This window comes from Sparus aurata, chromosome 13 (genome assembly GCF_900880675.1).
Source record: "Sparus aurata chromosome 13, fSpaAur1.1, whole genome shotgun sequence".
Lineage (NCBI taxonomy): Eukaryota > Metazoa > Chordata > Actinopteri > Spariformes > Sparidae > Sparus > Sparus aurata.
In genome coordinates, this window is record NC_044199.1 from 13254459 (window position 1) to 13269665 (window position 15207).

The 15207-nt window shown below is 40.3% G+C and overlaps 1 protein-coding gene across 1 annotated transcript; it reads right to left on the reverse strand.

The window, feature by feature from the left end:
• Nucleotides 1-167: 167 nt before the first annotated feature.
• Nucleotides 168-12371, reverse strand: ufm1 (ubiquitin-fold modifier 1). The gene is made up of 6 exons (XM_030439036.1): nucleotides 12231-12371; nucleotides 12070-12126; nucleotides 8819-8876; nucleotides 6172-6211; nucleotides 4057-4089; nucleotides 168-855 (listed from the first exon to the last, which is right to left on the reverse strand). Coding segments are annotated over exons 1-6 (264 nt in total). The 5' UTR covers nucleotides 12233-12371; the 3' UTR covers nucleotides 168-781.
• Between the last annotated feature and the right edge of the window lie 2836 nt (nucleotides 12372-15207).

Sequence of the window (15207 nt, forward strand, 5' to 3'; positions counted from 1 at the left end):
GAGGATGAGGCATAATGCATGGCTTGAAATACAGAGGCCAGGCTCTTGGGTGAGTACAGGCTGATGTTAAGACATACCCTGACAGAGGGCAGCAAAGATCCACATCCCTGCACAGTTTGACGGATGAATATTTCCTTACTTGGCTAAAATATGGTCCATAACACATGTTTAGTACAGATCCATGGTGCAACTTTATTATTTGTCCGACATGAAGAAAAAAAAAAAAATCTAATATCGACGTTGAACATTTGCTGTATCAATGGTCCTTAAACGCAGGTTGTACATGTATTTTGAAATCACCTCTCACATTACCACATTCACAAGGGTAATACAGACAAACACTGCAAACAGGCATGTGTTGTTGTTAGTCATACTGATACTGTTTATTTTCATTTACAAAGATACAAAAGCTCTAACTGTCAACTCGGTTGTTTGTTTAGCTTGACATGAAATATTTCCCAGGATGCCGCTGCTGTGTTTGTGTATATTAATTACTCAGTACCTCTGGGTACGCCTGATGTCACTCCCGATTTTTTGATTCAACTACACTTAGGAAAAAAAAAAAAAAAAAACTTGACTGAGAATGAAGAAGCAGGGGAGCATGCAAGTGTGAGTGCATGTCATCGTCAAGTTTAAATATATACCAATCCTCATGTGAGTCATTGTCAGTTATGGGCCAGAAAATAAATATGACAACACGCCAAGGTGTTTCCTGGGTCTCAAGTGTTATATGCGTCTGGCGGTGGGTGAGTCATTTAGCCGTCGAAGAGGAAACGCAGCGTCAGTCTCCCTGTCCTCCCACTCTGTCTCTGGGAATGATGCGAAGCTCCGAGCCGTGTTTTAGAAACACGTTCCCTGCAAACACAGGACAGAGCGCCACATAAAAGATCACAGTTTATACTCTGCGGTGGTTAATAAGGGGTTTTACTGTCAATAAAACTGATATGCTGCAAACAACCTGTCAACTCACCAGCTGGGAGGGAAACTTGGACTTTAGTCTTAAAAGAGACAATTTCTACTCTCAGACATGATGGTTTGAATAAAAATGCTGATGAAAAATGTTAAAAACTTTTTGATTTTATTAATAGAACTGTATTTGAAACATTCTTGATTTAATACTGATGCCTCTATGTGACCAACATAAGCAAAAGGGACCACCAGCAAGAAGATTGGTTATTTCTGAAAGCGTATTATAGTTATTTTTAATACCAGTCACTGGGTTCCATTGCGTCTTATCCAGGTTGGATAAGTACTAAAGTTCTATTAACTGTTTTCATGGGGAAGCTCTGAGGGTGTTTACTTTGTTTTCATTTGTTTTTTTTACATAAATAGAGGTGGGTATTGTCACAGATTTCTTGAATTGATTTGATTTCCCATTCAATTCTCTATCGATCCAGGTAGAGATATTTCAGTGCCAGAAACCCTCTAACCTGGTGCATAATTGAAAAAAATGGATGTTAACATTAAGAATTCCATTGAATGGTTTCAGAGATTTGTAGTTGAAATATGCCTTTAGAGAAATGGTTGGGATATAAAATTAGATGAGATGATTATGTGTCTAATAAGTAAAATTGCTTCAGTGAAAGAACAAGACAGTAATGACTGTAGGCAACCGTAGGCATTATGCATTTCGACAAAAGAAAAATGATTGAAGCTTTCCCATTTTAAACAACCTTTGCGGCCATTCAAGTCTAGATATCTGGGTTTAAAGGAGTGCACTTGAATGCACTTTGAAGTCCCCGTCCCTGTGCCGTGTTTGTGAAACTCCGACACAGGCAGACAGCAGAGGACAACAGCGACCCACTCGTATAGAACATCAAAACGCAGTAGAGACTCAGCATAGTTGTGAATCATGATTATTTTGTACCCTTCAGAGTCTTACCCGCTAAATGGAAAAAGACACATATGAAAGATCGATCGGATCTTTAATATGCGTGGATCATTCACATGACGATCGATCTGAAACGGAATCGATTGGAACCCAGCCTTGAATATAAAGATCGAATAATAACTAAATACAATCAATAGATTTATATCATGCATAAAGTTGCAGACTGTTGGATTGTTGAGATTTCTAAACAAGGTCAAAAACGTCTAGACCGAGGGATAAAATGATTTCCTGACGCCTATATTTCACACTCTGTTTCCCTCTGCAGTTGTTCAGACATCAGGTGGGATTTTTTTGGGATCTCACACATAGCGAGTTCATTTGAATAATTTACAACACTGCATTATGGAACCAATTTATTCATTTACTCAGCAATCATGCTAAGATCTATCCCCCTCTTACCAGTACTGGTGATATGCCACAAGAAAAGTATATAACATTGGGCTTGTAAGGATGTGGGGAGACGAAGGGATCAATTTCCACCGTGTACTCAACGCTGTGAACATGAGGCAGAGTGGCTGCATTGGGTGAAAAAAGGCAGTCTGAGAGAGGTGTCTGAACCGAGGCTATTCTTGGCAGCGCACAGCACGAACGTTACGCAGATAAAAAGCCGCTGCGAATGCCCACCACGCTTTCCCTTTCTTAGCAGAAAAGACCAAATCTTTGCCTTCAGTCAAAGCAGACGCCGCGTTATTCTTCTCTATTCAAAAAAGCCAGTCATCCGTTACCCCTTTTTATCGAGGATGATGACTTACATAAGAAGAGGTGGGGATAACGCATTCAGTATGAACCTCAGGGAAAACACCAACGAGGCTGACACGGAAGTAAAAAGTGATTCACCACAAGAATGTATAGTTAAGCGATTTCTGACTAAACCGCTCTGGTTCGCCTCCAGTCAGAGTTAATTTTTTAATTTACTTTAACATTAAATTCATGCCTTTCAGGGCGTTGCATCTTTATTCATGAATGAGTAAACACAATTTACATACAAACAAGTGTGAGGGCTGCTCCAGCACAGAGATGGCAGCTTAGTTAGTATTGGCAGTATCATTTTAGCGACTCCACTCGAACTTTGACCAGGGCTACTATTGTCCAACACAACACTGTGCACCAGCGACTTTATTTTATTCTGATTCTCCACCAAAAAACAATATATGTAAATTGTTAAACAGGGACCTCCTTGGGTTGAACAATTTACTAACCAGATTCCCCCAAAAGTGATAATTTGTTGATCCTTTTTTCAAATACTCAATTGAAAATAGGACAAAGACAATATCTTAAATGATTAACACTTTCAAAAGTATTATCATATACATATATTTGCTTATTCTGAATCGGATAGCAGCAACATTAGATGATATGTCTAGTAAGACTGGTCGCAAACCAACATGACGGCTAAATGTTGGAGTACAGCACCACCAGGCTCATGATGCTGCCTGGTCTCTAACTTCTGCACTTCTAAAAAACAATAATAAATTGGCAATTCCACTTTGCAGGACAATTCGGAGTGCAGAGAGAGAAAAGATAAGAGGCTTAGTAGACAAGTTCAAACCTTGCCTTGGGTGGTAGAAACTTTTTTATAATATCGGCTTATTTCCTCTGTACTATTCATACATTTAATTTACAATTGTAATCAGTTGTCCCTGCTTCGCATCCTGACACCTATTTAACTTTACCGTTATAACCTGAGTTATATATACACATTATATTAGCTGGAACTGCTTGATCGCAAATTGATTCATCTCATCACCTCAAGTAAAGCCTTTCATACAGAGCCTTGCATTTCCTTGTGGAACCACCCACAGAAGTCTCTGCTTCTGGGGGCGTTGACAAATTAATTTTTTCGACTATTAAACACAATGCCACCAGCATTACCAAAGTGCATTATGAAACATGATTTATTCAAGTTCTGTATTAATGCCTTGGGTAATGAATGCTTGGATGAAGGCAAATGACACGTGGCAAAGTGCTTAAAAGAAAGCACAGAGGTCTATTATGCTGCCAAGCACCTTAAAACATTTAAATGGAAGGAAACAGCATGTTACATCATGAAGAGTGGCTTTTGTGGAGGGTTAAGAACACCTAAAATGTCATTTTTGTTTTTGTGGAAAAAGTAGCTTTTAACAGATTATCCAAGACATGAGCTACAAAACAACAGAACAACTCACCTGCTGTCTGGGCAGGGTTGATTCCTATTCCGTCTGCAAGGCAAGCATGAAAAAACACAACATCACTATGAGGACCGGAAAAAGATTGTCATGCAAATGAGCAGCACATAATTCTGCAGTGATACAAACTAAGGCTCGTGTTTGATACGGCTGTCACAAATCTCATCTCTGTGTTATTTGGCAGCGCTCATGATTCAGAAACTTTCCCACACCAGCGTAAAAATGCCATCCTTTTCCTGACTAAGTGGCAGCTCGTGTGGAAATGCATCCGGCATACTGATTGTGAATGTTCCCTCACTTTCCTAACAAGGCAGAGGTAGACAAAAACATCATCAGTTTTTATGGGGCGCAGCTCCATCTAATTACGGGGAACAACAATGAGCCTACAATTTCCCCACTAACAGCCACAAAGACCATTTTAATGTAATTTGTTCCGGTGATTACTGTGACAGTGGTTACAAGTGTTCTATACGTGGATGAATCCAGCTGAATATTGTTTACATTTTACATTCTCAGCGTGATTTTAGACATGTGTCTCTTGGGTGGTAGACTGCAACTCTTGGAGTGTTATATCTTTTTAGTTCAAACTGCTTACTTAAATTCAGCCTTAATACTCATGTTTCAAGTGCAGAAATCAATAATCATCATCATCTTTAAACTGAATGATGAGATAATAATGACCACTGATAACCATTTCTGCTGTGTAAAGGCTGTGACTAAAGCCCTAATGTGACTATTAAATGATAGGCCAATGTGTATAAGTGGATTTAAGTGGGATGAGTCAAGTGGGATGAGTGTTCTTTTAGTTTCTGCTGGGTATCAATACAGAAAATGAAGGCCACAGATTACTTGACATCCCTAAAGTAGCATTAAAAGCAGAAACAGAGTACTGCTTGTACTGTGTGGGTTCAAAGGAAAAGAAACAGCAGTTTTCTCCTTTGAAACTTCAGGAAATGGATTCAAAAGAAGTCAATTAACTCGCAATGTGTTCCACATTGGTGCTTGTGTATTGTTACGTATAAATCCTCCTCTATGTCCTCTTTTAGATTCCATTTGAAGCAACATCATTTATCTTTTTACCTTAAAATAACAGCTTCAAGATCATTTTGATGGCACCGTGTCTTGAAATAGGATGAACTGTGTCTCCAAGGACGGGACTCGGCAATGATCTAGCACCAGAAAGTAAAATCTGAGACAACATTCACCCTATTTCGAGATCATTTTGATGGCACCGTGTCTTGAAATAGGGTGAATGGTGTCTCCAAGGACGTGACTTGGCAATGAACCAGCACCAGAAAGTAAAATCTGAGACAACATTAAAGGTTTGTTTCTCCAGTCTCACTGTAGAAAATAGGGCAATAGTGAGGCAACTATGATGATCAATGAGTCTCTCAATACAAATGAACCACATGATTTCACTTGGATTTGGCAGTTACCATGTGTTTCAGACATACTGTATTTCTTAAAGCGAAATTTAGTAGAAATTGGCATTTCGTGCGATTCGGCACCCCCCCACAGGTTCTGAATGCAACACTGCTGTCACAGGCCTGAAACAGTTTGTCAGACATAATGTAGGTGCTGACTACAAACAAAACTCATAACATCCTAACAATGCTGTGTTGAAAACTTGCATGCTGAAGCAAGCAAGTATGTAACACTGTGATCCTACCCTCTCACTTAAGTTACATGGTGCAGAGACAAGTGATAGAGACACCGTTCACCCCGTTACAAGACACTGTACCATCAACGTGATCTGAAGCCGTTATTTTAAAGTGAAAAAGTTACAGAGTGCTGCTTCAAGTAAAACATTTTGACATTCAGCAGTACAAAATGTGCAAATGAATGAGACAGGACTTTGAGGTGACAATTTGTAGGTTTGCATCGAGCTCTCATTGATCATTATGTGACTTGACAGTATTTCATGCGTCAACTTATTTCCAGCATCATTTTGTCAGAGCTTCAGATCTTCTGTTGTGGTTTCTGAGGCTTCGGAAACTCGGCCGAGTTTCCAAACACATCTGTCACAACACATGGTGTGCAAAAGAATGACGCTCTCTCTTCATAGCTGTCAAGCGGGTAAACATGCCACTTTAGCACGCAGTTTGCCAAACTCACCATTCGTTATGATTGCGCTGGTTGCTGATGGCACTTTGAACTGTGAAAGAAAAACGAAGCAGAGAAAAATGATCACATTCGGATCCCCATTAGAGGAACTCAAAACAGAGGCTACCGTTTGACATTTCACATATTTCCACATCACGAAAATATTTTGGTTGAGTAATCAGGGACCCAATTCCACTTGGCCTGAAGACACAGTTTGAATAAATCATCAAGAAAGAAAGCTTCATCCACCGAGTCAGCGCAAAGATATTCCCTAACTATGTCGGATGACAACTTCAAAAATAGGATCATCCGAAACAAACACGGTGAAACAAGCGAAAAGAAAAATGCTGTGTAGTGCATTTTCTTTTCACTCATTTGTCTTCCAACTTTCACGCTTGACAGACACACACAGGTTTTCACACAAATTTAGACTTCCCCACAGACAGACAGACAGACAGACAGACAGACAGACAGACACACACACACACACACACACACACACACTCATGCGAACAGTTAGGAGAGAGCCTGAGGCACAGATAGCCACGCTTGAATTTCTGGAAGAAAATCACTCGGCATGGTCACAATACATGTCCTACTTCAGGGTTCGACAGAAGAGGATGTGCGCTTGCTGAGATTTGCAGTGGAGGGAGGGAGGGAGCAGGCTGTCGCCGGGGAGATAAGGTTTAAAAAAAAAAAAAAGGGCTGCTCACCAAACTGCTGCCAGGTATGACATGGGAAATTCAGTTTTGGATAGGGAAGGAGTGATCTTTGCTTCATGTAACAAAAAATCGGTGGATAAAACGCAGGTTATGAGGGAATACGGTAAGAACGCCTCCACGTCACTGGGCTTTGAATCTGTTGGCTTTGTGGCATCTTGTGTTTTCTCTCTGTCCAACACAACGTCTACCATTATAAGGAGGAAGACTAATCACAGTTAATTCTACAAACCACTTTGCTATGTAAGCCTTTGGCAAAATAAGACTATTCCCCAGGTAGATACTGTGTAAAACTACTTTTTAACAATGTTTTCATATGAATAAATGATTAACAAAATCCAACTCAATGGGCTAGCTCTGTTGGATTCATGGAGCAGCCAAATCTTAACTGTAAAAAGTCAGATGTGATAATTACGTTCCATCAGTGCAGTGGTTTGTAATAAAAGCAACTTAACGCCCTCTCTACATGCTGTAAGAGCAGCACATCAGCACCTCATCATCAGCTGCTCCAGTCCTCCGTCAGTATGTGTTCACCCACAGCACTGAGGTGCATTTGGGTGAATAAAATAGTAGAAAATAGACTTGGAATAAAGAGGTCGCAGTTGTGCGAGTGAGGTGCGCATGACATGCAAGTAGAGCTCTAATGATTAGCTGATTGAAAGAAAATTAATTGCCAATGATTTTCATACTTAAATACGCCTGTCAATCTTGTTTCAAGCAACAACAACAAAAAAAGGGCAGAAAAGATTTGGATTTGCTGCTCATCCTTGTCATCAACCAAAGTAAATGAAGAGTCTTTCGGTTTTGAACAAAAGAAGCAATATGATGGCACCATTTTGGGCTCTGTGAAAGTGTGATGTGCGTTGTTAACATTGTTTGACATTTTACTGACACACTAACGGGCGATAAAGATGATTTTTTGGAGCCCTACATGTCAGGCTTATCATGGCCTGCTGCGTTGTCATGTGATAGCCAAATGTCTGACTTCGATATTTGATACCTTGTTCAATACCACCGAAAATCTGACACAACATGGAGGGCATTCAATTTTAAATTGTTATCAAAAGATGTCTACTGCGCTTGAGAGAGCCGGCATCTAATGAATTTACTTCTGGAGGTGGTGGGGCTATGTGGGCTCTGCAGCGGCGCCTGAGTCAACTCGCTGTCGGGGAGGAGAGCGGAAAAAAAACGCAGCTTGTTATGGTGTATGGATACTGCAAAAAAATAATTAAAACTGTATACTCAGAAAGGCTATATGTATCAATTTTGTTTGACAACACTAATGGCCTGTGTAGCTGTTTTGATGAATATATAAGCATCCCGAAAAATATAGTAAGAAGACTGAATTTGAGATAAATAAAGGTCATGTGTAATTGCTGCCTAATTAGTAAACTATGCAGGTGATATAAAGGCAAGAGCCCGACCAATACTAGTTTTTTAAGGGCAATACTGATATCGATATTTGAAATTTTCTTTATTGGCTATTGCTCTTTTCTCATCATAAACAAAAACATAAAAAAAAAAACCAATTTCTAATAACTGAAGAGGAACATGGAAAACACGCAGTGCAGGGGGCCACCAGGTTGCTTTAGTATATCCATATGTCATTTCTGCAGAAGACTATTATCTTTAGAGTTTTCACACCAGTACACATGCTTTTTCTCCCTGGTTTAACCTTGTCTGCAATGTAATTTTCCTGCCTCTTTATCCATACAAACCAGCTTTTAATCTATAAATGTATAAAGTGTCTTTTTATGAAAGTATGTCAAAAGACTTTTTATGTTGTATCCGTGTAGAATAATACATAAATCAAAAACGTTTTTAAGAAGAATTGTGAAACCTGAGCAGATGAAAAATAAACTTGTCAGTGCTCTTGTCAGACTTGGACCACAGTCAGATTCATATTTGACTACATATTTAAAGTATCGCGTTAAACTTACCTCCTCAGCTGCAAACTTCAAAACTGCCGTGAATGGCGTGCTATCTGGAACACTTAGTCTGTAACGAAACAAAGCATTGAACAGGATTTTTAAAACACCATAAAAGCCAGACTCTCTTTCCCCCCCTACGTTTTTACTTGTGAACCAGGGATATGACACAGTTTAATATCACCTTGTAGCCTATTGACCTGAGCTTTGATTGACAAGTACCATGGCTGCTTAACTGTTGTATAGCAAGTCCTTACCGCTTAACAGCTCCCTACCTGCTGCAGTTCTGCAGCCGACTGTTCACTTTGACTTCCGTGGAGAAAAGAACCAAAAGGAACATTTCCTTACGGGGCTCAATTGAGTGTAACATTACTTCTTTTAGAGCCGTTTCTGTCAGAGGATATAAAACCATTTACGGCGTAAATAGTTGTACTCTTCCAGTTGAATGCTTCTCCAATGAATGCCGCAGTGCAGCTTTTTCAGAGCAAAAGTGGAACCGATTCCCCCCTCCCTGCCATCCAGGGTTATTTTGTTGAGATGTGAGATTATAAAAACTCAAGATTAGAGATGCAATCTCAAGTAAGGTAATGCAAAAAGGAGCTGAGGTGATTGAGGGCAAAATCAATGGGCATATAGTCAGTACAGCAGTGAGAAGCAGGGAGAAGAGCCTTCCGCATGATGAGTGAGAGTGAAGGCTTGTCAGATTATAAAGACCACCTGACTATCTCAACTGTCAGTGAGTGCTTACTTGTTTCAATGTAACTGAATGTGATAATGAAAAATAAGCAGAGAAGACTGACGGTGCGCACAGGTTCACTCCTCTGCCTCATTTACTATCATTAAAATCTCTCTGTTCATGTTAAGACATTATCAGCTACAGCGAGACCTTGTCCGACCTCATCAGAGAATCGAATCACTGTCAACGATGAAGGCGAGAAAAGTCCGCATGCCCTCAATGTGCAGCAATTTATTCACGATGGCTCAAATCAGAAATTCCGCATTTCCCTGCTGGGAAATTTGACCATGCATTATGCAATAAAAAATAGCTGTTTTAAAAACATTTTCAAAAGCTGAGTTGATATATTGTGTCTGATTTTCATCTCTAGTCAATATCGGTTTGACTTATGGCAGACATGCTTTATTGCCTTCAACAACATGGCTCGCTCTAGCACTGTGTACAGGACAAAGACAGACATGAAAGGGATCCAAAACATGGAAATCCAAACATAATGCAAATTAAGTAGGTTTTTACTGTTTATCTCTAAATGAGTACTCTGGCTAAAAACAAACCTAAAAAAAAAAAGGACAAATAATAAAAATAATTACGGTAAAGCCTTCTTGACAGTTATGCACACCATGAAATACTACTCAAATTCATTTTTAAAAAATTGTAAACAAAGTCCACATTTAGAATTCATTTATCACTGTGATATTTTATTGAAGTCACAGCTGCTTCATGAACACTATGTATGGTCAATCGCACAGTGGCTCCTAAAGATATAGATCAAGAAGAATTTCTGCCCATAAGCAAGTTTTCAGAGTTCATACTTCAATTGCCAAATATTTTAACGAAGTTTGGTGTGACAGGTTATTTATAATATACAAAAGGTTAGAAAATAAAAGTGGCTCCTCTTCTTTGGACCACAAACACATTGCTGTAACAGGTAACGCGAAAGTAGCTGTGAATCTTCGAAGTAAATTGACTTAATCTGAGTTGACAAGAATAGGTTCAAAGCAATTCAATTGTCATTTGGGCACTGTGATGTGCAGGATTATGCAGAGTTTGACACTAAAAGGCAGTTTTCAAATGAATCCACTCAAACCTTAAAACTGAGTGGAAGACAGTGTACAAGCTCAACTTTATGACATCACCAGAACAGTCAGTTTAAAAGCCTACTCTGGAGTGGAGATTTGAAGCGATGGCAATTTTAAGATGCATGTTTTTCCTGTGTTTTCCTTTCCTCTTTTTGGTGGAAAAACCATATCCTGACACAAATTATATATAAATCATATCTCTTCTAACATGTCTGTGCTCTAGCTTGACGTAACACAGCAGACATGGATTACGGTGTGCAAACAGTGGCACTCCTATAAATCACTGGTCCTGCTTACAAAGAAATTACCCTCGAGTGAAGTTATTAGTCCGTGTTTTTAATGCCAGTCTGCAAGCACCAAATGCATGTCACAGTAGCAACTTGTTAATCTAACCGGACAAAGTGTACTGCTCATAGGCTCACTGAGAGAGTTTAAACTGCTAAAACAATTCACTTTAACACGCCCACGAATAGTTTTGACACTCCTGTCTGTCATTCATTTCCGGGGGCTCGACTGATGTGGCTTTCTCAGTGCCGATACCAATAATTAGAATCAAGAAGACTGAAAACCGATATTTGGGGCCGCAGTACAAACAACCAGTGATGAAATAAACAATAATAAAGTACAATTTACTCAAGGACTGTTCTTAACTTTCAATTTTGAGGTACTTTGCTTGAGCATTTCCATGTTCTTCGTCTTTATACTTCCTCTCTGCTACATTTATTTGATGAATCATGTCACCTTGCACATTCAGATTATTCAATGTTTACAGGCTATTAACTGTGACATGTTGTCAATCAGATATTGTTGGGTGGGCGGATGATTGTGTGAGAGGATGCTGCATTAGAGCCAAAGAAGCGCATTTGTACATTTGTTTAATTCATCAGAAATCTGACAGAAAAATCACTGATACTGATAATCGGAGAGTGCTTAATATCGGCCCTGATTATCGGTCTACCCCTGGTCATTTCTGCGCTGATCAGAGCACATCGACTCAAAGAGAAGCTAGTTTGTGTTAGTGCTAGTAGTTATTATCTTTGATATATAAATGAGCTGAATGACAACGTGACATCATTTTGAATTAATCAAAGAGTAGGCTGCCAGGTCCATTTACTCCCTAATATAAACTCACAATAAGCTGCCGAGCTAGCTGTATGAACTGTTTAAAACGGAAGGTAATGGTGATTTATCAGTACTGTCAGCTGCTATGACTGTTATTTAGCGTCAGCATGGGAATCACAGCTTTACACCGACAGATGTTCTCTTCCTGCACACATATTTAGGTTGCTCGGGTTGAATACGTCGACAGAGGTTTCCACAACAGTATCAGTACAGAAATGTGCGTTAGCGGTAAGATAAAATGTAAAAGGAAAGGTTGAAAAACTAAAAGGTGTCAGGGTGTAACGGTGAGCCTGTGAATGATGAGCTGTCAGTGCAACGTTACTCACACTTTGTATGGGAGCCGGGGGTCCGACGTCAGGGTGATTTTAAACGTTACTTTAGACCTAATGGAGAGGACAACAGGAGCGTTGTTAGCACAGCGATGCCGCCTGATAAATATCGTACACATTCAGGGATAACTTAAACAGAAACAAGGGTATAAACTCACATCTTTACGGAGAGGAAATTCCGCCTGCCGTCTGTTTATGCACACCCGGAAGTCCAAAGGACCCATACGTACACGTCATCGGTCTAGCTCCGTTTTTGATTCATATCTATGCATGTTTGCTGTTTTCGTGGGCTTTTTTATTGTGTTTTGAAAATTCTGACTTTTCGTGCTAAACATGGTGCAGTATGACAAAAGAGCAGAGGCATATTTTGTGCTAATTATTGACAGGCATTCGCATCAGACAACTAACATCTGCCGTAAATGTCAACAAAAGGCGCACACATCCATGTGGCGCACTTATATTCTTTATGGGCGAGTCTTCCAATAAAGATGGACAAAAGGCACTCTTTACTGACACTGAGGTAAAACGTAAAGTACTGTTTTTTTTTAACTTCAACTGTCAGGATACTGACTTTGTAGAAGTGTGAAAATCTGCACGCTGACAGTTGGATACTTCTAGGCAATGTGAATGTGCCGTGATTTATTTGGAGGGAAAGTTAATAATAATAATAATAATAATAATTATAATAATAATGCATTTTATGTAAAGGCACCTTTCAAAGCACTCAAGGACACCGCACATAAGACCAACAGTACAACAAAAACAGGAGACAATTTAGTGCAAATGAGGATATATAAATAATAAGATAGATAATAAGAAGATGCAATTACATAGTGCCAGGAGCTCGGCACAGAATTCATACTCCACAGTCCTCACCATACAGGAAATCAACTGGACCAGGTTAGATGAATAGTGGGTGAGAATAGTGCAGTAGGGTGGAATAAAGAATAGGCAAGAGTGCGATTATATGATTAGTCTAATACAGAGTAAGCCACTTGGAATAAGTATGTTTTCAGGTGAGATTTAAAAGTAGAGACAGTCTGAATATCTGGTGGGAGAGAATTCCAGAGGCTGGGGGCAGATCTGCTGAAAGCTTGTGACCCCATGGTGGTTAGGTTGGCAGATGGGGCAAAGAGCTGAATGGCAGAGGAGGATCGGAGAGAGCGGGAAGGGTGTGCGGATATGGATCACTTCAGTGAGATATGATGGTGCCAGGTTATGAAGGATCTTGCAAGTCAGGAGTAGAATCTTGAAATCAATGCGGGATTTGATAGGGAGCCAACAGAGTTGCTGCAGGGCTGGAGTGATGTGTTCAGCAGAGGGAGTTCTGGTGATGATACGAGCAGCTGCGTTCAGAACCAATTGAAGTTTAAGGAGTGATTTCCGAGGAAGACCATAAAGGAGAGAATTATAGTAGTCCAGACGAGAAGTAATCGGGGTGTTTACGAGAATAGCAGTGCAGGTTGGTGTGAGTGAGGGACGGAGGCGGTTGATGTTGCGTAGATGGATGTATGCAGACCGGGTTACATTATTTATGTGGGCTTCAAAGATTAAGGTACCGTCCAGGATGACACCCAGGCTCCTACCTGGGGTGATGGTGGGACAGGTGAATTGTAGATGGACATAGAGAAGGGGTTGTGCTTTTCTAAGTTGGATTTGGTACCAACGAGGAGGACCTCGGTTTTGTCACTGTTCAGTTTAAGGAAGTTGAGTGAGAAACATGATTTAATCTCCAGCAGGCAGTTGGATAGAGCTGTAGGTGGTAGAGTGGAAGTAGGCTTGGTGGAGATATAAAGCTGGGTATCATCGGCATAGCAGTACAATTTAATATGAAATTTCCTGAGAAGGTGTCCAATTGGCATAAGGTAAATAGTGAACAGGAGGGGGCCAAGGACAGAGCCCAGGGGAACACCGCTGGAGACTGGGGAGGAGCAGGATCTTAGGTTCGTGAGTTGGACAAATTGTGTGTGACCAGTGAGATAGGATTTCAGCTAAGCCAGAGGGATGTCAGTGATTCCAATGGAGGCCAGCCTGTCCAGGGGGGTGTCATGAGGGACCATTACATAACTTGCTGCATGTGTAATGCAGGGCTCCAGACCAAATTTTACTTTAGTTGCACGGTAAATATGCCAGTGTTTCTTTTCTTTCTTTTTTACACTGGTACGTGGAAGGGGCGAATCAACGAATCTGGAATCTGGAATGACAGGTGGCAGGCCATTGTGTGTGAGAGGGGCAGGGAATGGGGAATGGCACTGTGGCTTATGTGTGGAGGGGGAGGGTCCTAAAGTTGTTCCGAGCGCAGAAGAAAAAGGTTACACTTTTAGCGGACAATGGCGAAACAAACTCTTGACGCTACATGTCCGCTGCGTGGCGAAGCTGATAGGTTTCACTTTAATCTATATGTTAACTTCCACTAGGTCCGCTGCGCTGCGTATCTACTCCATCCCAGCTCCAGCAGTCTGGAGCCCTCCGGAGTAGATACACAGGACTTCTATTTTGGCGGATGCGGGAGCAGGATGCAGCATTTCAGCTGAATTTAGCACAGAGCAGACAGGAAGTCACATACGGAAAACAATATAACATCCGGTTACTTTTCAAAATAAAACACTCCGTGTTGACACCAGCACACAAATCTCAAAAAAGAGACAAATACAAGCTCTTCTACTAATCCTTTGGTTGGGAACACTTTGTGTTGTTGTTTTTATAACACATTACTATAACTATGGTTCTGCAAAACTGGATCGGAGCAGTAATGCACTGGACACGTATCTGATGGAATCTAGGGTTAATCTGGGGTTAATTTCTCCTCGATAAGCCCAGTACTGTGCCAAAGTCAAATCCTAACTCAGAGGATGAGTCCGAGTCTGAAGACACAAGTGTGGCAAAAAAGGGCAGAAAATACAGTTTTCGTGAAGAATGGCTGCGCAAATTTGAGGCTGAATTAATATTTAAGTTTAAAACGCCTTTTTCATTGCCAAGGAAGAACTAGCCTTTACCAAATATAAAGGCCAACTTGCCCTGCAAAGAAAGAATGGCGTGAAACTGAACTCAACATATAATAATTTCTTCATTTTTATATGATATAATATAATATTTTATACATATGTATATATATATATGTATATATAATTGATT